General features: G+C 40.0%; 1 protein-coding gene and 1 long non-coding RNA gene across 5 annotated transcripts; one reads left to right on the forward strand and one right to left on the reverse strand.

Annotated features, from left to right (window-relative positions):
• Nucleotides 1-481: 481 nt before the first annotated feature.
• Kcnj2 (potassium inwardly rectifying channel subfamily J member 2) lies at nucleotides 482-19,280 on the reverse strand. Of its 4 annotated transcripts, none has more exons than XM_040268518.2 (3): nucleotides 19,152-19,280; nucleotides 11,380-11,478; nucleotides 482-5,566 (listed from the first exon to the last, which is right to left on the reverse strand). In XM_040268518.2, exon 3 carries the CDS (start codon nucleotides 5,350-5,352, stop codon nucleotides 4,069-4,071), a length of 1,284 nt encoding a protein of 427 aa, XP_040124452.1. In that variant the 5' UTR covers nucleotides 5,353-5,566; nucleotides 11,380-11,478; nucleotides 19,152-19,280; the 3' UTR covers nucleotides 482-4,068. The 4 variants fall into 4 exon arrangements, with proteins under 4 accessions (XP_040124452.1, XP_021589403.1, XP_005336045.1 ...); XM_021733728.3 differs by lacking the exon at nucleotides 19,152-19,280 and adding an exon at nucleotides 11,870-11,887; XM_005335988.5 differs by lacking the exons at nucleotides 11,380-11,478; nucleotides 19,152-19,280 and adding an exon at nucleotides 10,610-10,819.
• Nucleotides 10,868-20,975, forward strand: LOC120884047 (uncharacterized). Its single transcript, XR_005726224.2, has 2 exons — nucleotides 10,868-17,581; nucleotides 19,632-20,975. It is a non-coding gene; the product is annotated as an uncharacterized LOC120884047 (long non-coding RNA).
• The last annotated feature ends 3,325 nt before the right edge of the window (nucleotides 20,976-24,300 follow it).

The following is a 24,300-nucleotide window of genomic DNA, read 5'->3' on the forward strand; positions in this document are numbered from 1 at the left end:
GAAAAGACCCTCTTTGGTCCATGAAGCCAAAAATATTCACTCTCTGGCCCTTACAGCACCCTTTTCTAAGTCCTGATCTGCAGTAACAGAATGATGATACCCTGATTTATTTTTTGTGAGAATTAGATAAAATGATACACAAGGTAGAACTTACACATAGCTGAGGCTCAATGGAGAGTTAACTGATACTATTTAACAGAGAATCAAAATCTAAACCTTGTACTTTATTTTTGTGTCTTGTTTGCTCTTTTTTTTTTTTTTTTTTGGTCTTTTCTACCTAGGTCATTCTGTACAAAAACAAAACATGAGCTTGACTTCCTTTAACCTGGATTAAAGTAATCTGCCCCTCTGGTGTACCTGTGTGTTCCGGCAATTTCTATGGCTCTATTCATCCAAACTATCAGGGTTTATGTCCTATTGTTTGGGAATATCTGAACATTTCTACTGTGATCATAAGGAGGAACAACCATTCTTGCACAGATTTGTTTCAATTTTTAAGTTTTTATTTAGAAATAATAAAATAAGACATAATATATAAAAATATGTACAACCCATGGTTTGTGCAGTACAATAGGAAGACTTTAGATACAAAAAGGATGGCAAATGGGAAAATAATAACTATCACGATTGTCCAAGGCCTGAATTGTTCAACTCTCTATAGCTGAGAACTGAAATCTAACATCGCTGGAAAAGAAATTCTAGTTGGCTGAAGGTCGTGGGCAGGGAGGTGACTGTGTAACACCAAGATTTGGGGTGGAGGAGCTAGGGATGAAAGGAACTGGTGAAAGAAAGAATGCATCAATAGAACAAAAAACGAAGTCAAACAAATTTTCTCTAGGAATTTGGAAATGACTACAGTGCTAGAGTGACATCTTTGAAATGTCTGATTCAAGTATACTCTTAGAGGGATAGAAAACTATTCCTTTCTCAATAATCAAAATAGAATTCACTTTGTCTACCTTTTATTTAAAAATAGAATAACCAGGAAATCTATGCCTCCCCCCAAAAAATATAATGCCCATCCAGATACGGGCAGACATTCTTTAAAAGGGAATACATCCTAAGGAAATTCAATAGGGATTTGCTTGCAATAGAGAAGCAGCACGCATCTGGGAATCAACCCCAGATATTCACGGTGAGTCCCTTCCATCTGCGTTCTAGTGACAGGTATGCACTAGTTAAGGAGACCCAGTCAAAGGACAAATATTTTGAAGGTAAACTGCAACAATATACGTCGTGCAGTACCTGTGTCTTGGCTCTTGACAAGAAAAAAAAAAATACATATATATATATATATATATAGCCACTTAAAGCTTGTAACTATTAAAATGCTAATAACTAGAAAAAGCTTTCAAATTGAACAGTCCATGCTGAAATAAATAACAGAAGAACATAGCAATACGAACCTTATAAGGCTGGTAAATATGTGCTAAAACCATGCTAACCGGTAGCATATAGGTACTAGCTCTCCGAAATTGCTGCACTGAAATTATACTTTCTATGGCAATTTTTTTCCTTTACATACTTCTATTTACATTTGGCTTTAAATATGAAAATATCTGATAAACTTTATAAAATGTACACTTTAAAAACATAGCTTCTGCAAAATTTTCTTGAAAAAAAAAAACAAACCTGTGCACCAGAAATTTTAGATTTTTTCTCTTTTTCAGAAATAAGTTGAAAGATGTCCCTCCCTCTTCCTTGTCCCCGTACCCACCCCCTTCAAATATCTCAAGTCTTTTTAAGTGGTAGCACTGTGTGTTTGGGGGTCCTTCTTTGAGGTCACCCCCATGCTCCACTGCATCTTCATTTAATTTACATATCACTAGATACTCTTTGGTTTGATTGTTTTCCTTTGCAAAACATCATGATAGCAGCAGCTGAAGCCCTCGATAGCCTCTCACTGTCAAAAGTCAAATTGTTCTCTTCTATTAAATCTCCCGTTCCCAATTCCTCCAACTCTTAAAACAACTTCCCAAACCTGCCTTTGAATCTGGACTTAAAATAACATCCACGTGCTTAGCATCTTTTTTTCTCGGTTTCAATGAAAATATCACCACGGTTTTCAAACCCACCAACTTGGAAGGCTTGAAAACAGCAGAAACCGGCATAGTTTTGCAGGCACTGCGTTCAGATATGGCTGTTCAAGAACCAGAGACCATCACAAATGTCCATTTACAAAACATATGACTTTAGAACAAGCTGTATTTTAATGGCATACCAGAATATAATACCATAAGAGAGTTGATTTTGAGACTAATTAAAAAGAAAAGTCAGAAACCCCAGAATTCACAAATAGGGAACTTTAAACTGTAGCAGAGTTCCGCTATTGGGCTAAATCAAGGAGGAAAATGTTTCTAGCAAGGCAAGCAGCCAGGGAGGAGAAACTTCTGGAAAACAATGTGTCCCTAGTAAACTGCTCTGGGCTCCAAAAGAGACAATGATGGGTTCACATTAATCACGAGAATGCACACAAAGAAGGACTTGACCCCTTTTAAACTATTATCTCCTTTCCCTGTGATTGTATTGGATTTTTATGGCTCTTTTTGACCCTAAAATACTGGGATATTCTCATTCCTTCTCTCTGCCATAAAAATAGGCAAATTTCCTCTCCCTCCTGAATACTGAAGCCGAAATGCTGCATCCAAGTGGTCTGTCCACCCCTTTCTGCATCCCCCACTTTGGCAAGTGCATCCCTGTCTGACTGTGCAGGATGCACTCCAAACAGACTAATGGGAAGATCAAGCCTGGAGGACAGGCGTGGCATCTTTTCTAAGGTGACGTTCAGCTGGAAATGTCCAGACAGTTGAGGAAATGAACTCAACTGAAAAGTTTAAGTCAATTTATTTTTTCATACCAACGGCTGCATGGAGGGTGCCAGGATATGTGCCAAGTTCAATCAAGATCTCATCTTATGGAATAAATTTTGGAATGTGCAAAAAGGGGAAGTCCAGAAAAATCTAAGAGCATGTCACCATCTCTCTCACTTGATGCATTAGTCTGGCCAGCATTACCCAGCAGGATAGAAAAGATGTTGATGTTCTTTGTGTGTATGCATGTGTATGTGGACTGTACTTCCCCTTTGTTCTTCCTCTTCTACTTCCAACAGGAAGGGTACATGACAGAACAAAATTTAAAAAGCACTACACTTACTAGACTCCGTGTTTGATGCTGTTTTGTGAATAAGGTGCAAAATGAACAGGCGGTTTGAGGTCTTGCTGAGGTTCAAAGTTATTGTCTCTTGATTTCAAGGCAACCCATGGGGCTTTGTTTCCTTTTTAGTATAAGCTCCACTGTGCAAAAATGTGCATTATCTTTGGTATTTATTTTAGGTAGTCTAACTTAAAATTTTAGATAACCCATTGACATCAGGAGAAAGGAAAAAAAAAAACCCAGAGGCTACCATTTGGCTAGTGTTACATAATGCCCTTATGTAACGAGAGAGAGAGAGAGAGAGAGAGAGAGAGAGAGAGAAGAGAGAGAGAGATCAGTTCTAGGAAACAGATTACTGGCCTCCAAAAAAATCAGGCTCTCAGTTTTGGCAGTTAATAGCCAAATACTTGCCACTTTGAAGCGCATCATGAGCTTTCAACAAAGTTCAACACTGACTTTTAAATCACATAAAAGAAAAACTACACTGCAACAAAAATACGATTTGTGTTCATGTAGTTAGCAGCTTTTCAAAAAAAATTAAGGCAGAGTCTTGCCTTTGTTATGCCATTAAAAACACTCTTGTTCCCTAAAAGAAGCATTCTGGATAAGTCAGATACCCAACCAAGGCTTGCCTGCAAATTCAAGTTTTGTAAAAAACACAAAACAACACATAAAAGCCCGCAACTTAGTCTACAACACGTAAGTGCCATCGGGTCACGCAAAGGCCTGGTTAGTGCTCTGCATCAATCATGGAGCTTACAGTCTTTCTTTGAAACCATTGTGCTAGCCTCAGTCCCTGGTGGCCACTTTGCCTTGACCCACCTCTTGACCAGTACCGTCGTCTGTTAACTGTTTCAGGCCTCTGACCAACAGACTGTGGAGTGAAGTAAGTATTCCAGAGCAGGAATCAGTCAGTCATATCTCGGATTCCCGCCGCAAGGGCCTGGGCTCTAGAGGTACGCTGGCCTGGTTGTGGAGGTCTATGTCTGGGGGGGTGTCTGTACTAGTGCTTTCGGGAACTCCGTTTTCACTGTCTTCTTCCTCTTTGCTCGTGAGGGCGACTTCATTTTCATAGCAAAATGAATTAGCATTTGAGAGGATATATTTCTTCTCGGCTAAGTCTCTGGCACTACAGAGGGGAGTGTTGGGGACTTCGTAAGTCTTGTGGAACCTGGAATAGTCCACCTTGTAGTAGTGCTTCTCCTCAAAGAGGACCGGCTCGTAGCGGTGGCCCCAGAGGATCTCATTGGCCAGGTAGGAGCTTCGGCACTGCGTGGTCATGGCAGTGGCCTCTACCATGCCTTCCAGTATGACGACAATTTCAAAGTCTGCGTTGTCAATGTCCTGCTTACTCAGATCATACAAAGGACTGTCTTCGTCGATTTCATGGACGATAGTGATCGGGGACACTAGAAATATACGGTCAATCCCACTGTCAAACCCCACATTGATGTCTATCTGATCCAGGGGGATGTACTCCCCTTCGGAAGTAATTCTGGATTTGAGGAGCTGCGCCCGCACGTGCGCTTCCACCAAGTGGCTTTTGCGAAGGTTGCCCACTCGCCACATCAAGCACAGCTTGCCGTCTCTCATGGCGATCACGGCGTTGTGACTGAAGACCAGGGTCTCGTTTCTCTTCTTGGGCTTGGCCATCTTGGCCATGACCGCGCCGATGATGAAGGCGTCAATGATGCAGCCCACGATGGACTGGAAGACCACCATGAAGACGGCGATGGGGCACTCATCGGTGACACACCTGAAGCCGTAGCCTATGGTGGTCTGGGTCTCGATGGAGAAAAGGAAGGCGGCCGTGAAGCTGTTGACCTCAGACACACAAGCTTTGCTCTCCTTGGATGCATCCAGGTCCCCGTGGAGCAGGGCAATCAACCAAAACACGCAGCCGAAAAACAGCCACGAGAGGACAAAAGCCAGGCAGAAGATAACCAGCATCCACCGCCAGCGAATGTCCACACACGTGGTGAAGATGTCCGCCAGGTACCGTTGTCCCTTCTCACCCACGTTGATGAACTGGACATTGCAGTGGCCATCCTTCTTCACAAAGCGGCTCCTACACTGTTGCCGGGTGTGGACTTTGCTCTTCCCGTTCCCAAAGCCGTTGGCAACCGCCATGGTGGCCAGCTTCATGCCGTCCTCTTCCGAAGAGACGATGCTGTAGCGGTTGGTTCGCACACTGCCCATCGCTTCTGCTGTGGACTCCAGTGCTTCTGCTTTGGAAAACAGTCTGAGTTTTTGCAAAACCCTTTGGAGAAACAGTTTTGAATGTTCGGTGAGGACGCGTACACAAAAAATGAGGAGAGATGGGTGTCTCCAGGAGCCTTGGGGTCCTACCAAGGTCTGTCAACTGACATGCAGAGGTACCTTAGTAACTCAGCAGACATCCAGGGAACATGTCCTGCAAGGAAAGACAGACCATTCATTACAGAAGTCATTCTTAAGAGAGTCCTAAGGCAACAAACCCTGCTCTGAGAAAGCACTGAATTGCAGGCATTTTAATTTCTTTGTCCCCTAATTTTTGTTTTCAATTTTTATTTGAAAGCATAAACTCATCAAGTTATTTAAGACAGTAATTCCGCCAGAATTTCTTTTTCCTCTCACGTTTTTCTTTTTTGCCACTGAATTCTATCTTCTTTTTGCCTTCTCTACTTGCTAGCTTCTCAAGTCCTTACACAGAAGAAAGACTTTCTGGTGGCCAGGCTTGTTGCAAAGCTGTTAGAACCAGGACGTGTCTAGGGAACATTTTGTGAGTGCAGCCTTGATATTAATAGACTTGCATGTGCACTATGGGATAGTATCCCAGCCCTTGACGGCAAGGTGGAAGTTGGGAGGTACAGACTATTTTGCCTAAATGATAAAACTGAGCAGACAGCCTTTAGGATCGTCTGAAATGGATCCCGGCTGCTGGGTACTGTTTGGGCTTGCTCCATCATTTCACACGCTGGAAGCAGCCACTGTGCAGAAATGCCTGATAACATCTCAGTTAGTGCAAGTGATTCTGACTTGAAGACACAGATTTGCTCCGGGGAATAGAGAGCGATTCTGTTGCCTAGCAATGAGAGTCCTGAAATTCTCCAGAGAGGGGACTGCCATGTGTAATGACAGGCTAGGAAGTAAGCACCTTTGTGCCAAAGGACCAGGTCTTTAGCGGATTTAGATAAGGCAGGAACCCATTTCGTGTGGGTCCAATGCTGTGTTCCCTCAAACAGAGACAACTCTGTAATCAAAGTGGCTCATAAATGCCAGTCGGCTGGCTTTCGCTTGGAGTGCTTCTGTTTGCAATAGGTTCCTATGGAGAAGGCACTCACCTTTACTTAACACGAGCAAACAGTAGTTTTCAGTTTTCTCCTATTGCCTCATTCTCTCCTAGGTAAAAACTGCCTACTTGATTTCACATCCCATCTTGGCTCCAAAGAAACTGTGCTTTTCCTTGACTCACTATCAAAAGCCTAAGAGAAAGTCATTTTCCTCATCAAATACATATAGGCAAAGCTATCAGAGCCTAGAACTAAAAAAAAAAAATAACAGTGGTTCTCAACTTCTGGAACAATCAAATCCATCTCCCGTGTCTAAGGGGGACAATGAACAATAATACATAGAAAGGATCAGAAATTTCTTGAAGCCCTGGTAACAAGGACTCTACTTTTTCTACCCCCCCCTCACCCCCGCCCCAAAGTCGCATTAAGATTAAGCAGTTAACAGAACCCTTGGCAGCCAAACCAGCTGCAAACAAATCAGGCAAACCATTTCTCTTAGTTTTGTGCATCCCTTTAAAATGAGGCAAGGTGCATTGTCTTTGAAAATGTCTCGTTACAATCTTTTGACTTCTCCCTCCACATCCAAGTTATTATGCAAGAATGTGCCCCAACACATTTTTCCTGAGATTAGTCATCTGTGAAAATTGCAATGTGTGTTACATTTTGGCAGCTTTTGACACCTAAATGATGCCCGATTTGAAAGTGCCTTTGAATTACTTTATAAAAAGAAGTTACTGTGCCTTCCCAGATTTCCACCTGCTTCAATGTTTTGTCTGCTTCCCTGTGAAGTTTGCACTTGGACAAAAGAAAAAAAGAATCCTATTCCTCAGGATTCAAGATCCTGGGCATGGAAAGATTTTTTTTTTTTTTAATACAGGGATTTCAGTTTATTTGGCTCACATGGAATTGCCAAGCGTTTCTACACAGAGACAGAAATATAACACTAAATGCAGGTGTACTTTTCTGAAAAAGGGGAAAGAGAGACTTCCTTAAAGTGTGCTAGAATCTTTGAGTTCTGCTTGGCTTTAGGACCCTTTATTATAAACTGACACCAAGAAATGCCCTCTTCACAATTCAAAACAATCCTTCCATCCAAGTTACCACTGGGGGACATGAGGAAGCAGATTCAAATTTCTTCAGGCTTATTTCTGCACTCTTTTCGGATTAAAACATAACCATCATATGAAAACTAAAGGCTGCATTATTACTTCCCAAAAATCTTGACCCCAGGACATTTGTTTAAATTCCACAAATCACACAATACCAACTTCCTATGAATAGCTGCCCGCCTTTAGAACCTTGAAAATAGCCTGTATCAAGCGACTATTATTGTCTTATTTCCATTGCTAATGACAGAATTTGTTCCACATGTGGAGCATCATTTAGAAATTTTACCATTTCTTCCTGGAAAGGGGAAAAGAAGAGTTGGTTTCTTTTTCTTCTTCTTCTTTTTTTTTTTTGTTTGCTTAAGGCAAAATGGGAACTTTGATCACCTCAAATAAATATACCCCCAAACAGATTTATGTGTATATATGTGTGCATTCATATTGTATCTACTCAGAGTCTGAGGAGCTAATTACATAACAAAAGACTAAAACTTGCCAAAGTCTGATAGGGTAACTATCCTAGTAAGTCACCACAATGATCCCCTTTACTGTTCACCTGCCCACATGTCCAAGTGGCTTTAGGCAAACAGAGACATCTTTACCAGCTCCTCTGTCAAAGGAAATCACTAATTCATGAACATCTGGGAAAAGCTTTTACTTAAAACACAGAACTTTTATACACCTTTATTCCATATGATGTTTTGAGAAAGAGTTGATTAGGAGTCTAGGGAACATTAAATGATTTGACTTCTTGATGGCTATAGTTCTGGAGAGTTGGTATTTGATTTGATGAACAATATATGAATTCCCCTATCAGCCCAAATACCTAAGGGGCCTGAAGTAAACTCAATGGACACAAATAATCATTTCATTCCAGCCATAACCAATGATGCAGAAAGTATTCCTGGGAAATTGAGAGGCCACATGTGGTGCTGTTCATGTTAAGACTATTTATAGGCTGAGCCAAAATTAAGCATAAGCAATGGAAAAAAATAGTTCAGCACTTCAATCTTAGGTAGATATTAAAGGAGAGAGGGCTATGGATAAATACAAGGTCAAGGAGTTACATGGTACAAATGGAGGGAATATAAGTTATTTTTGCCATAAAGGAAATAATTCCAACAGGCAGATAATAACCATGGAAAAGATAATCATGAGAGCAAATGAGAATAGTTCTGCCACATGGTCTTGGTGTATGTACAGTGAATAAGAAAGTTTCTGACTAAGGACAGGACATAGACAGAAGAAAATGTGCAGGGTTGAGAGAGAGAGAGAGATTTGCTAATGAGTGTTCAGAGCAGCTATTCCCCAGCTGACGCCATATAGACCAGCCTGAGTGTGCTCTGGGCACAAGTTGCTACGTGAGCACAACTGCTAGCAAAGCAACCTCTTGGAAGCTCAGTAAACAGAAGGGAGGAGGAGGGGACCATGGGGGGGGGGTTGCACCAGTCCATCTATGTGAATGCCATCTCTGACATTTGTGCTGAACAATGCATGCTACATTGCTCAGCATTTGCATATGATGGAAAATACACAGATTTAGTAAACAAAAATAGACACATAAAACAAATTGAAATGGTCCAACTGTTTAGGTAAAGACGTGTTTAATCTTTCAGGCCACTCAAAAGTCATACAAGGACTCTAGAGCTAGCCAGCAATTCTTCAACTGGAGAGTCTGAAGGATATAGAAAGACCATGTTCTTACAGAAAGAAAAAAAGAAAATACCACATTCACAACGGTGTGAAACAAATATTCCTTATGGATACCAATAACAAAAAAATTAAGTAACCCCCAACATATAAGGAGGAGGGGCAGAAAGCAAAATGAAATTATGTTAACCTTCAACTCTCACCCCTCCCATTGTCCTTGAAGTAACATCTCTCACTCCTTCTGAACATTAGGATTGTTCAGGATCATGGCAAAAACAAATATAATACTTGGAAGTGAGCAAGAAGAAACTGATATGTGTAAAGGTAATGCACAGTGGATATAAAACATTTATCAAGGGAAAACTTGACAATATATTGATTATTAATGTGAAAACAAATGGCAAAAGGCAATGTGTACTTTCTGCATACCCCTAAACAGGTTTTCAAATAATGCCCTATTTTGTAACAGGTACACTCTGAGTTTATGAAAATCTCCAGAATCCATGCCTCATCCTAGTAACCACACCGCTGACAGGCTTAGCCTGACACACGCAGCAAACTAACCACCCGTTTCCTATCTCTATTTTTTTTCAACTGTCATGATGAATCCATGTTATGATGCAATATTTTTGCAGAATCAAGTCATTTTGATGGTTTTGCTTGCTTGAAACCACAGTATCTTCAAGCTAGGCATTTATACCATTATTAGTAAGAATAACAAATGGCTTAGGGCAGAGTGACATGCAATGTGAAAGTTTTGCGGTTCTCAGGCTCAAATCCAATTCTGGCTTCTGCTCTCTTAACCCAGCAAAGCAACTTTGAGAAACTCACTCTGTTTGGAACTTGAAGCTATACTTGAATCAACTAGGGGGGTAAAAAAAAAAAAGACATCGAAGCTGTGCTTGAATTAACTAAGCGGAAAAAAAAAAAAAGCAAACGAACAACAACAAAAAAAAAGACTCCAAGGATAGAGAATAAATAGTGCTGTGTCCCAAGGTTTGCCAAGGTCTGATACCAGGGCTTGAGTTTCACCTCTACCCCTCAGCCACCTTCTTTCCCCTATTATCACCCTTCTTAGAGGGAGAATGGAACACAGACTGTAGCCCTTGCCTCCAAACCCAGTATCTCCCTACAGCTGGTGCATTGGAAGTTATGAGCACAAACAGATGCTGCAGAGAAATCTGTTTCTATTGCTCAACTGTTCCAAGCATGTCTCAGTATTTTTAGCTCCGAGGGTGTTCTGGTGCGCACACAAACTATATAGGCTGGAGCTGGGACTCCAAAGCGTGGGGGAGCACTACAGCAACGTGACAGCTGGGCACCTCTGGAGCAGCAGGGCAGGGTAGTTTAGGGCACGGTGGCCCGAGTCCATTTCCGAGGACACACAGCGAGAGAGAAGGAGTGAAGAAAACACATAGCAGCCCTTACCTGTTGCTGGCACAGGAGCATGGGGACATGGAGTGGAAGTGGGGGGTACAGAGGCATGTAAGATCCAGTGGTTTGTAAAATTGAGTGAGCCGAAGCAAACCAGAATTCCCAAGACCCAGCTTGTCGGCGCCGGGAAGGCTGCGCGCTGGCCAGGGCTCCAGTGCGCTCTGCAATATCCTGGGCTCTTTTGAGGCGGTACACGCGATACCGGCCCTTCTGACTCCGCCCCCCCCGGCCGCTGCCGGCCAATCGCACGCGGTGGCCCCGGGAACCGCGGCGGGGAGGGGTGGATGCTACACCCGCGTCCCGCGGCGCAGCCTGCCAAGGGAACCTGCTGCCGCTTCCTCCCCCTCCACCCTCCCAGCCTGGTCCGGGAGTCGGGCCCGGCTGGGGAGGAGGAAGTTGCGGCCCAGCTGGGACAGCAGCAGGTGGGAAGGTCCGCGTCCGGGCTTTTGCGGCTGCCTAATTGCAGCCTGGCCTTGGGCAAAGCTTCCTACCCTTCTCCTAGCCCCACACTTTCCGCTTCGAAGGGCCTGCGCCGTGCCAGTGCTGGGGTGAGAGGTTGCCGCCGTCTTCCTTTACCCTGCCTCCCACCCTAAGCCCTCAGTCTCTCCAAAACGGGACCTGCAGCGCGCAGAGGAGCGGCCAATTAAGTGGGGAAAGGGGCTGGGACCCGCGCGCAAAACCCCACGGGATTTAGACGCGCACAAGTGTAGCGACTGCTAAGCTGCTGGGCTATTTCTCCTCCCGACTGTTGGAGAATTACTTACAAAGCGCCTAGACTTCCCTGGAGGATGAACTGCTCGTTCTCTCTCGCCTTGTCCGCCCTCAATCTCTTCCTCCACCACCGCCCGGCACGCTCTGCTGATCTAAAATCAGAACAATTAGAGAGTAATGAATTCTCTGGAACAGCAACTCCTACAGACACTCAGCTCTGCCCTCGCACCAGCGCCTCCCAACCCTCCTTCCCAGCAACCAGGCAAGAGCGTGTAGACCCTGAAAAATCAGCTCAGTGTTAACCGGGTCTAGAGTCTAGAAGTTTGCAAATTCATCTGTGTGCGTGTGTGTGTGTGTGTGTGTGTGAAAGTGAGCGCATATTATCTCTGAGTTCTTTGGTGTCAAACGAAGCTTCACTCTTAAAGGGCACGATATATTTAAAAGTCCTTTCCTTCCCCTGTGTTTGCAATTCCTGTATATATATTTTTTTCCTGTTTATTTCCTAAAGCGATCAAATGCCGCTTTCAGGCGGTGTTTGTAGACCTTTTAAGGGGCTCCTTGAGTCACCAGCAACTTCACCAAACTAGCTCTTAATTCTGGACTGTCCAGCTCGGGTGAATTTTGGCGATTAAGAGACATGAAACGGACAAAATTCCAAGAAGGGCTCTGCGCGGGTACCCACCTCCTAGTTTCATATCCTCACGTGGCCCCTAGGAGGTGCTGGTGAAATGTGCTTCGGTTTTACAGCTACGTAGTTAATGCTGCGTTACCAAGTGTGCCTCGTTTTGTAGCTCTGAGCAAGACACTTAAATTAAAAGGGTATGGAATAGGTCACGCACGTGCTGTGACTGTTCTGATAACCAAATGGCGGTGCTGTTCCATTTAGTTTGTAGGGATTATGCAGTACACCCAGGCTTGTTACTAATTCTTCTTCTTTTTTTTTTGTCTTTTAAAGCTTTGTACGTGGGAATACTGTCTCACACAAGGGAGGTCTACTTTAACATTTATTAAGTCACGTATTATTTAGAAATAGCTTGGGTTATATTTGCTATTATAAAAGGATGCATAAGAACCCAGGCCATAGCCCAAATGCTAAAAAAACCTGCCGGTAGACAAATCAATCCTATATCAGCCAAAGGATTAAAAAACGAGTTAACAGCTCACTCCCACTTCCATAAGCTTCTTCAGAAATGCCCTTTCTCTTAGATTTCTTAGAAATGGTCTGGATTCAGATAAATACCCTGAAATATATTAAGACTAAATAGAAAAAGGAAATTAATCATTTATATATTTTCTCTTCTTTCCTATGATTCTATGGTTGCACCTGCAGATGGCTATTAGTTTTCTGAACCAAATGCAATACTTGGAAAGGCAACACTTTTTTCTCTTTTTGACTCCAGGTAATGAGCTCTGTTTGAAAATCAATCATGCAGAAATAAATGCCAGTTTTCTGAAATTTGGGTTGAAATTGTTTTCCTTTAATAGTCTACTCTAAGTAAAATGAATAAACCACAGGGGAAGACAATTTTATACAAAAATCGTTACAGAAATGAGTACAAAGTTTAAGATGATTGGCTGCATCTATTAAAGGCACATAATAAACATATCTCAGTCTTTCTCAACAATCATCAGCATCATCTTCATCCACCTCTCCCATGGACTGAATGACATACTGTAAAGATTACATCTGATAAGAGAAAGTTGAAGAGATATTAATGTTTTGGGTAAGAAACTTGATTTTCATAATAGAATCTTTACCTTAATTGTTTAGCTAAGTAAGGAAACATGAACAATCAATTTTTAAAATTCAAACTCCATAATTGTATGATAGCATTGCATACTCAAATGTTGCATTTTAAAAACAAAAGCATATAAATGAATTCTAATTAATAAGTGACTTTTTACTATATCCCTATTAGGAAAATTCAATCGTGCCAAGCACTTGGGCAAATGTGCTTTTTTTTGGAGCAATGTGTGATACTGATTTCTCTAGTCAGTCTCTCTCTTTTGGCTGAGTCAGGCCTTATTTAGCAAAAATCCCCATTAGTTTTGGACACCATTGCAGTTAGATGTTGGGATCCATCCATGGATTAAATTTTTCCAGGGAAATGACAAATATGCTCTTCCTGAGAAGCTACCTATAACAGTAGAGTCGAATATTCGTCATGATCTAGATCTGCATTCAGGTTGTGAATGGGCATGTGACACACAGGGTAATTGTTTCACTAGCAGCACAGATCTTTCCTTTGCACTTATATAAGATATGATCCCCAAAAATTAAACATGTTTTCAGACTTCTAATAACTGTATTTAACAGTTCAAGACCACAATAATAAGAAATGAGATGTTCCTGACATTTGTATCTATCAGGTATTAAGAACCACATATTAATCTTCTGAGTACTAATTGATGATAACACATCATCATCAGATTAGCTAGAAATGTAGTCAAGATGAATTTGCAATCTGCTGCTTTTGTGACAGCCACCGATTATGCTACTTTAAGGCATTAATTCTTATCTACTGGAAAATAGTTTTCATTTTAAAAATCATGCTGTTTCACTTATCACGTGGGTATTACTCATTTTCATATTACATTCAATGATTGTATTTGTTGAATAAGTATTTTGTGCTTTGGCTATATGCTGGGTGACACAGGGACAGGAAAGTCCTAGAAGGAGCAATTTCAGCCCTTAGGAGTTCACAACTTCTGGTTCAGATAGCAATACACATATGAAACATTCAAATGGTAGAAGATTTACTATGCGTGACACAGTAGCATGAGTAGGAATACTTAGCATGCTGAGAACACACCAAAACCACAATTGCCTCCTCTTTCAGCTAATGTGCCAAACACCCATTATGTCCGGATTGGCTTGTGTATTTTAGTCATGTATATAAATTACAAGATGCTTCTAAGAATGGCCTATTCTCATTCAGTGTCTCAGTCTACTGTCTAAGAAAAATAGGATTTATTCTATAAGCGTTATTTGCTTCACAAAATGGCAATAATGCCATTTTTATCTGGCATACCTGGGAATGCAGCATTTTACATAATAGTTTTCCTAAATGATTGAAATTTGTTTGGGTGGAAACTATTCTCTCTGCGTTATTGTATCCAGCTCTCTGATTGCTGTTAGAGTGCTCTGTACCTATTTATAGTGTAGCATAATTTGTTCTTTTTTAAAAAATGTTTCTACTTACCTATTGCAGATTTTGCAAAATCTAATGCAATGTCTTTTTTATTTATATGTCCTTGTTGCCTTGCACTTGGCCAGGGACATCAGTCAGTCTCCATAAATGTCAACTGACTAATGAAATGAACAAATATTTTTGAGTATAATTTGATTTGAATAATGACTCAGTATGAATATAATAAACATAGCAATTTCATTTTTACCTGCAATATGGTGGACCTATCAGTGTACAGAAGAGCCATTTCCTCTCCGTTAAATGACTCTAGACCAAACTTAATTAAGCCTTTCTGTGTGTTCTTCCTTCTCCGTTAGTATGAGTCTTCACATTTCTCCTTCTGACAGTGTGCCTTGAATCTGTCAGCCTGTCACCGTGCTCTGTCTAATGTGTTGATTCTAATCTGCACTGGGCTGACAAATTATGTAACTACGGTTGTTAAAAATATATGTAAAATAAAACCAAATACGATCTAACACATCTAAAGATGTAATTTTGAAATAGTATGAACAGATGCTGGATTTGAAGTCATCTTCTTTTGGTCAGTTTTCTTTTTGGATAAAAGAGCTTCAGGATATGAATTTATGGCATCTATTTTAGATTTGCATAGTACTTACTTCCCTTAGTGCTTGTATTTGCTGTGTTATGAATAGTTGAAAAAGAGCTTTGGGTAAGGAAGTACCTGTGTGTTTGCAACTGTTTATATACACATATATACATATATATATATATATATATATACATATATATATGTGTGTATGTGTGTGTGTGTACAAAACTCATATTATTCATCCAGTGATATTTCAGTGCTTCCTGTGTCCATTTATTATCATGATCTTTATTTTCCATGAAATCTGGTAAAAATCAAAAGCAGTCAGTGGGACTGCTTTTTAAAGGAACTCACACTTCTAGAGCAGGCAGGTAACTATTTAGTAAATTACCTCTTCTGTCATGCTCTGGAAGACTTCATTAATCTCATGTGGGTGAGACAATTATACTCTGAAAATATCATTTTCATCGCAGGGCCAGCCCTTACATTAGTGTTCTTAACACAATGATTGTTTCATCTTTGTTATCTGTGGGGGCTTAGTTCTCTCAAAGGTCATGAGCCCTTACAGACTCAGTTCATCATCTCTTGCCAGGGATGACGGCTCTTTAGGCAAGGTAGTCCTGACATAAGCATAGGTCATTCATTGGTCAGAAAAGGAGCCAAATGCCAATCATTATGCACACTCATCACTACCACAGGGGGAAGAAGAGCCTTATTACTGTGGCTCAGCAATCTTATCATTTAATAATGGTGATGGAATATTAATACGAAGGCCAATATTAAGCCAGCACATACTGAAGGCTTTCCCGGAAGGAAGCAGGCATTGTTCTTGTTCTTTGCAGGACATGCTAAAGCTATGGTAATACATTTCATGAGACTTTTACAAAAGAAAATAATGCAAAAGAAGGGGAAAGGAGCAGACCCAAGGAAATAGTCTTTGGAAGTCAGTGTTTCTAAAGGAGACAGGAGCACTTTCAGTAGCCACTGGGAAGTAAGCCTGCCTCTGGCATCCATAGTGCCCTCCCTAGCCCAGTGGGAGATACCCCCAGTAAGATGTGCTACAATTGGTAACTGAGTCTAGTGTCTCAAGCACCTAGAAGAATGTCTCCCTGCTTTACTAATACCTCCTCAGAAGACCACAAGAGTCATGCAACTTGGCTTTATCTAAAACTAACAACAAAGAAAAAGACTTCAGACAGGAAAGGCTGGGCGCTTTTGCAGATATTTAAGAAATATGCCACAACCTATGAAGAAACATATTTTGAGTGATATCAACAATGCTGAAACGATACTTTGGGAAAAAAGAGTATGTAACCTAAATGCCTGGGTTTGGGGATGTGGGCCTTGACAGTGTATAGCTTTTCAATTTTATTTTTAATGTATTTTAAGTCTTTGTTTATTGTCAAAACAATGCATGCTCGTTGTAAAAAAATGTAAAAGATTTTAAAAGCATTATAAAATGTAGAAGGATGTCGGGGAATATAGAAAATAAAATGAATCCACACCCCATTTAAATAAATGCTTTGTAATACATATTCCCCTCTTCCCTATATTTTGATTTTTAAGTCATTTTTATTTTACAATTTTAAAGTCAACTGTATCATACTTTTTGATGTCATATTTTTTATATTCATCTAAGTATTTGATGCAGTTAAAATAATTTGAAAGCATATATATGAATGATCACCATATTTTATGTCTGTAATATATGTGAATGATAATCCTTGTAGCTTTAAATTTATTTTCATGTAGAATAATGATTTTCTTCATCTTTACTAATATCTTAGAATTCTAGGTGTAGAATTACTAGGTCAAAGTTTATGAACTCTTAATTTTTTTTTCTTGCTGCAGTTCTTTCACATCAAATACCGAAATATCGAATTTCAAGGATGTTCTTAATTATATAACTTTGATGTTGGAAGTGGCATTTCTCTATGGGGAGGGGTGGAGATTTGAGCGGCCATGGAATGTGTCTGCAACCTCCATCTGCCCCTCACTAACGGTGAAAGATTGTTCTAGGGATTAGAAATCATATATGTAAAATTCCTGAGACACAGTGATCACCCAAATAGTGGCAGTTATTTTATACTCTAGCTGCCCCTGCTGTTGCTACTAAGGATGATAAAAATGGCAAGGTTAACAAGTTAGTTGGTGGAATAAGCCATTTCTACAATAAACCTTTAAGTCACAGGACTCTATTGCAGTGCCTGACTCATCATAAATGAAGAGGAACCTGAGGAGTTGAGGAACAGAATCCAGGTGTACCTCTAAGTGCAGGCTGGTGTCAAACAGAGAAAAGCATTTTTTTCCCCCCTAGTTGGTCAGGATTCGAATAAACTTGGGGATTTCTTAAAGAGATATTAGGATGGACCATTAAATCTGGGTCCAATTTTAGACTCAGGACAAGCATGATGAGTTGACACGTCTTTCTTTATGCAGAGAGGAGGGATCTACAGCTAACTTGGGAGAAGAGTAGGAAATGGAAGCCGGCCAGTTGGAGCAGCCCTCAGTCTGGTATTTCTTCATCCTTCACGTCTGACTACAGCCTGCCATGTTATCTTTCTTTCTGCTTTGTTTCTTAACATGTTAAGAAAGAGACAGAGAAATTACACTTTCTAATAAATCTCCTCCTGCAAATGGAGGCCATAGATATGGCTTCTAAGCCTACCCATCCAAAATCCAGTATTTCTTTCTTTGCTCTCTGTAGAATATAATTTCTCATAACATTCTGCTCAGACATGTCTGGAAACACACAATAAGCCCCTATGGTTTTCAGAGACGTTTACTAATTCCCCATATTTTTTTTTTCTTCCCTGACTCTAAAATATATAAAGTTTGACTTTCTGCTCCTCCTTTAGTTCCCCTCTCTAAACGTTGGGTTCAATTTTCCTGCTTCCCCATGGGGAAGCTTCTTCCATTATAAAAATAAATTTGACTGGTATCTGAGTTGGTTTGAACTTTTCCCCTATCGTTGACTGGTTTCCCTTGTGCAGATGCATATCCTCAACTGATGTTTAATTTCAGTCTTGATGAATTTTTGTTCTAATATTAAAAGTCTTCCTGCACAAGTTACATACAAATAAACTGGTATTACAGTTGGCAAAAATAAAATGCTCTGCCCAACTATCACCAATACCATTTGTGATGACTACTGACATATAAATGTTAATAAAAGCATGATTTTAAAGAGAACACAAGTTACATTGTTCTCATAAGTGCTTTGTTAAATATTTTAATGAACTTACTAGGATCAAATCTGGATAATTCTTCTTTGGCTCTTGAATTTGAACTACATCCAGTCCATTTTAAGTGTTAATAAAAAAATTCAAATTGATTTTCACTATCAATAAGTGTTTTTTGAAATTGTGTCTAGGGTTAGCAGTAAACTGAATTTAAACAAAAACAAATTCTTTGGCTAGTGTTTTAGCTTCTGATCTTTTTATCAGTAAAGATCTCGTTTCAAAATCTGTACTTTTACCAAAGTCTGATCTTTTGTATGGTTTGCATAACTGACTCACCGAGTATTAGCAAGACAGGAACTGCACTATAAATAATGCCTTCTTTGCAATCTGATTGCCATTTCCCTGTGTGTAAACTGAAATACACAAAAACTCGTACTGTAACTGTTAAGTCAACTTGGGGGAAATAATCAGTAAGGAGAGCTACCTTTCACATTTACTGAGATTGAACCTGTTTACATGTTAACACAGGCGATGTTGCTCGCAAATCCCCCCAAATAATGTTATATTTCCCACTTGGGCAAAGATCAAGCCCCAAAACTTTGCTCTTATAATATAATAATTTTATAAAAGATTATGTGAAAGTTGACAGAAAGCAATTTCAAAATATATAGAAACACGCATACACACATTTTATCTGTTGACCCAGTAGTGACACATTTAAAAAACTCTTATAAGAGAGGGATGAGGATAAATTTTCATTTGCATTTATACACTCTGACAGAGGAGCTGCGGTCAGCCCTAAGATTCCCTCTCTCAGTAATTTGTTTTCATGATTCTGATTTTATGATGCTCAGAGACCAGATACATTTCACAATTTGCAATTTAAAAAACCTTCTACTCACCCTTTGCACGCACATTCCTTATGCATTAAAAAATATGAAAAAAAATCAAAATAGATACTGGCAACTCTCAGAATTTTTGGAAAGAAGAATCTTCTATGAGACTCTGAGGCTCAAGAGGCTCAACAGCTTCTGCAATACAGTAAAACACGAGAAAAGGACAGATAACTTAAGCAGTCCTTTTTAAGAGTAGAAGACAATAAAAACGCTCCTTTCATTTCCTTCCAGAAGTGATCTGAACATCTACCTGGTCACAGCATGATTTAACACAACAAGATTTAGTCACTAATGCAGTATGCACAGTTTTGAATCCAGACAGTACAATGGAAATGTATGCAAGTTCCCTTAATCCTAGGCTCAAAATAATCAGTGCTCTTCTCTGAGTGAATTAAGCACAGGAATTAGTTTACTGCCTTCTATACTGTTTTTATCTTTTTTCCTCATTCATTCATGATTTGCTTTTGCTCATTCATCCTCTCCCAGGTCCATTATTATTGTCAAGTCCTTCAAGAAGGGGATTAGGACTGCCACAGAGCTGCTGATCCAAGCCCAGTCCTCTCATTTATTTCACTACCATAACTTAGCACTTGATTCATCCATGAAAATGCAGCTCAAGACCTGCGTGGTTACAGCTCCACATGCTTCATTCAGTAACATCACCTATCAAAGCCACATGCCAGAAAAGCACCCGAAATGCTTGATACCACAAAAGCCAGTCATAACCCACAGGTTGAGACCGTCCCACCAGAAAAAAAAAAAAAGAAATAAAAAAAAAATTTGGAATTATTTCTCCATAATAGAATGCGATTCTCCGTGAGTTGACCTTCAGGCCATGCTGTGAAACCAAAAAAGAAAGAAAGAAAGAAAAAAAAAAACCAAACACTCTAGACATGGATGACTGGATACTCTGTGCTTTCTGCTGTCTCCTAAACCCCTTCCAAGTCTCCATCAGAAGGTAGAATGACTTGCAGCCCATTTCACCACGCAACCTGATAACGGTAACCGGAGATCTGTCCTACAAAAGGTTTCGTCCCTCACTCCATGGAAGACCCCCTCAGAACAAGAAACATTTTTCTCACAGGAGAGTCTCAGAGAGTCTATGAATTCCTGTTGGATGAAAGTTTTCTAATTTCCTTTCTGCAAATACCAGGGCATTTGTTTCTCTTATGTAATTTCCAGGGAATCGGTTGCATGACCCAATTGCTATTCTGTTGGTGGACCAAGGTGCCTTACCGTCAGTCGCCCTTGGTGAGAACGTACTCAAGGGCTGACACATGACTGCAGCGGAACTGGACAATTCCTGGAAGGAAAAGGGTTAAGAGCCAGTAAAAACAGCATAAATTTACACATGACCTAGTGTGATTACACTTTTATTCTCTTCCGTGCAAGGAACAACAACAATGACAACCTCCAGAACTCATGCTTCTGGTCCAGAAACCTCCCAAGTGGACATGGTTTCACCCAGTTCAGATGATCTCAGCAACATTCTGGTTAAAAAGAGTCTGGAGGCAAAGACAACCCCTCACCATTGAGCTCTTTCTCAAAAGAATCCAAAGGTTCCTACCATTATCGAAATATCATCTCACCTGTTGGGCTCAAGGGAGCGGGTTTGTGATACCTGGTTTGTGACGGTTTGAATTTGGCAGATAAGTTTTAGAATTGTTCAAGTTTGCCCACATCTTAACTGGCCAGGAAGGAGAGGATGGCTTGAGAACCCAGGGATCTGGGCTCCAGAAAGAATGATGGGCAGATAAAAGATACTGCAGCAGCTTCAGTTAAAAAAAAAAAAAAAAAAAAAAAAAAAAAAACAGAACAACAAAACAACAACCTGACCCAAAACTATTTCTTTCATCAAGCCCAGTGCACTCTCATTTTTTTTTTTAAATTTTTTTTCCTTACAAAATACAGGAAAAAAGATTGCCGAAGCAAGTGAAAAGAAGTTGGAATCAGATAGAGGACATGTATTTGTTTTCCTTTGTGGGTGAGATCAAATGCACACAAAGTGAAGCAGATACCTTCGGTCCTCCTGGTCCTGGTGCCTCAGGGACAATCAGGGACAGTGTCAGGTCCTATGTGACCAAGCTAGTTGTAAGCTGAGCCCCCAGTAGAGGATTCCATGAGGACAGCAGGAAGTGGGCAGAGGTGGCCTGAAGCTTTTTTTTTCTCTTCTATTGAGATCCCTTAAAAGACAATTCCTTCCCTCTAGTCTCAGTCCCTTTTCTTCTCTAGGAATTCATCCTGAGCTGGAGAGCAGGAGCTTCTGCTTCACACAGAGGGCAGCAGTTGTTTGCACTTCTACCTTTCGTCCTCAATGCATCTGGATGATCTTGAATCTGCTTGTAAAGCCCTCAATCTGCCAGTGTGGCAATCACCCCCGCAATGGCACACTGCTCTCCCGGCCCATCTCCTCCCTCCAGTCTGCACATAAACTCCTTTAGGGAGAACTCCAGGATTCTTCCTAATATTGGGGGCTCAGATATCTAGAATAGCAGCTGTCTTAATTATATTAGAAGTGTTGATAGAGAACTGAATTAAAACAAAAAAGGTAGCAACCTTCCCACCCCACCCCCAAAAAAAAGAAAAAGAAGAAAGAAAAGAAACATTGAGAAAAAGAACATCATAGGAAGATTTTTATCTTTTAAAACTCTACTCTTCAAAAAATACAATTATATATGTGAACTGAGTTCACCCCTTTCCTTTTGCTCATGAAAAATTATATAGGGTTGAGCATTATTGATGGACGAGACTCTTTGTCAGGAAAATGACCCAGCACAAAGATATATGTTTTACAAGCAGAATATCCTTATATGACTAGACTCATAGAAAGTGAAAGCCTGGGTTTTGCTGAGATTTAGATCTGGGACATCCCACTTTTCGTGATCCTAGAATAAAGGTCTGCAGCTATGCCCCAAGCCAAATTGTGCTTGCAGACCATGCTAAGTCAAGGAGCTAAGAATTTTTCGTATTTCTAAGTTAGTAGAAAAATCAAAGGATACATACTATTTTGTGACATTTGAAAATTTCATGAAATTTCTATTTCTATGTTCATAAAGTTTTACTGGCCCATGGTCATGATCATTTGCTTACATATTGCCTCTGACTGATTTCAGGCTACCATGGCAGAGTTGAGAGAGGGAGTCAGAGACTGCGTGTGGCTCAGATATAGTCTAGAATATTTTCTACCTGGTTTTTGATAGAAAAATAATCTGTTCGCTGCTACCCTAGGGTAAATCTTTGGAGCATCAAGTTACACCCAGTAAAAAGGGCAAGAAAGCTATTCCTCATGCTGATCTTGGAAGCTGAGGAAACTCAACTGAATAATTTATCTGTTGATACCTTTTCATTGAGGCAGAGATAAAATTCTCATAGATGTATTTTAGGATGAGCAATATAATGATTATAAAATAAGTATTCAAACAAGAACTGTTTTCAAACTCATTATAGCTGAAACATTTTGATCAAATACTCTTACATGTTAAAATTAAGAGGCTTCCAAGTGGGTTCATAAAATAGAACAGTTATTATTCATAACAGTGATAAAAAGTTAATGAATGTGAACACTGATTCCATGGAGATTATGTTTTGGCCTACTTTCCGTAGCCATATCAGTTTCTAGATTCTCATAAATCTACACCTTAACTGTATTGAGCTTGATGTTGGAGAGAAATATGAGAGTCTGTGCAATTTGAAGGCAAGTGTCTAACTTTGTGTTGTTCAGCTCAATACATCTTGAGTTTGATCTCATCAGTGATAATTAACCATTGTTCTTAAGAATGTATGTGTGTATATATGACACATCTATATATATATATATATATATATATATATATGTATATATTAGGATTAGTTGGAGTTGCCTTAATAGAAATAGGTATTCCAGGGCTTGATGGTAATACCATGGAATTTTGGGTGGGTTGAGCCCTAGATCTCTGCTATAACAATATATTTCCATACACACACACACACACACACACACACACACACACACACACAGACACACGTGTATAAATAATGACCTAATTGATGTGATCATAATTTAGTTTCATGTTTACTGATTGCCATTTTCTTACTTTTTCCTAAGTATTTATCATTTTATAATAATGAACTCTTAAAAACCCATTTTAAGAGCCTGGATGTGATAGTATGTGCCTGTAATCCCAGCAACTCCGGAGGCTGAGGTAGGGGGATCACATGTTCAAAGCCAGCCTCAGCAACTTAGTGAGGCCCCAAGCAACTCAGTGAGAGCCTGCCTCGAAATCAAAAATATGAAAGGACAGAGGGAGTGGCTCAGTGGTCAAGCAGCCCTGGGTTCAATCCTTAGCACTAAAAAAGAAAAAAAAAAAGTCCATAGCAGACACCACTCCCTTTTCCTTTTTATGATGCCTAAGTTTGTCTTCTTGATCAATGTGGTGATGCAATTTTGATCTTTTGTTCACTGAGGGGCTACAAAACCACCGGATGAAAGCTGTTCCTGTACACATAAATATGGATGTTGCTCTGATCATATTTCTCTACTCAATTGCAGAAAAAAAATCTTTTATCCTTCTAGAGACACAACTAAATTATTTATATGGTGTTTTGTTCTTTATTAATTGAGTGAATGCAGACTCAGTTCTAGATCAATATGAATTCACTGAAGGGAGAGGCTCAAGGAAATTCCCTCCCTGGATTTAATAAGGAAAAAGAAAGCATAGCGGCCACATTTTCAGCATCATTCACATGTTCCTTTTGCCACCATACCCCACAGAAGGCAAATGCTGGCTAACTGCCTGTAGAACTTGAATGGAACATAGCCAAAGACTGGAAATTTCTAGAATTAATAGGAGTTTGGTTCTGTTTTCCCAGAGTCCCATTCTATCTCCCTGTAAGTTGGCTTGAATCTCATGTAATAAGGGTCAAGTTGTCAATTTTTTTAATATCAAAAACTCAAGTAAGTAAGAGTTTTGGACTTTTGCTGCTGTGACTGTTTTGTTTAAGAGCAAGAGAAATGAGAGTGCATCCCTTCATTAATTCCTCCAGTATGTTTGTCATTGTTAATAACATGAAATACTAAAGCTACAGACATATCCTCAAAATGTAGGGAGAATACTGATTTTCAATGAGATCGTTGGTTACCTAATGTTAATTTTTAGATTTTTCTCTGATAGTCACA

Source organism: Ictidomys tridecemlineatus, chromosome 3, assembly GCF_052094955.1.
Source record: "Ictidomys tridecemlineatus isolate mIctTri1 chromosome 3, mIctTri1.hap1, whole genome shotgun sequence".
NCBI classification, from domain to species: Eukaryota; Metazoa; Chordata; class Mammalia; order Rodentia; family Sciuridae; genus Ictidomys; species Ictidomys tridecemlineatus.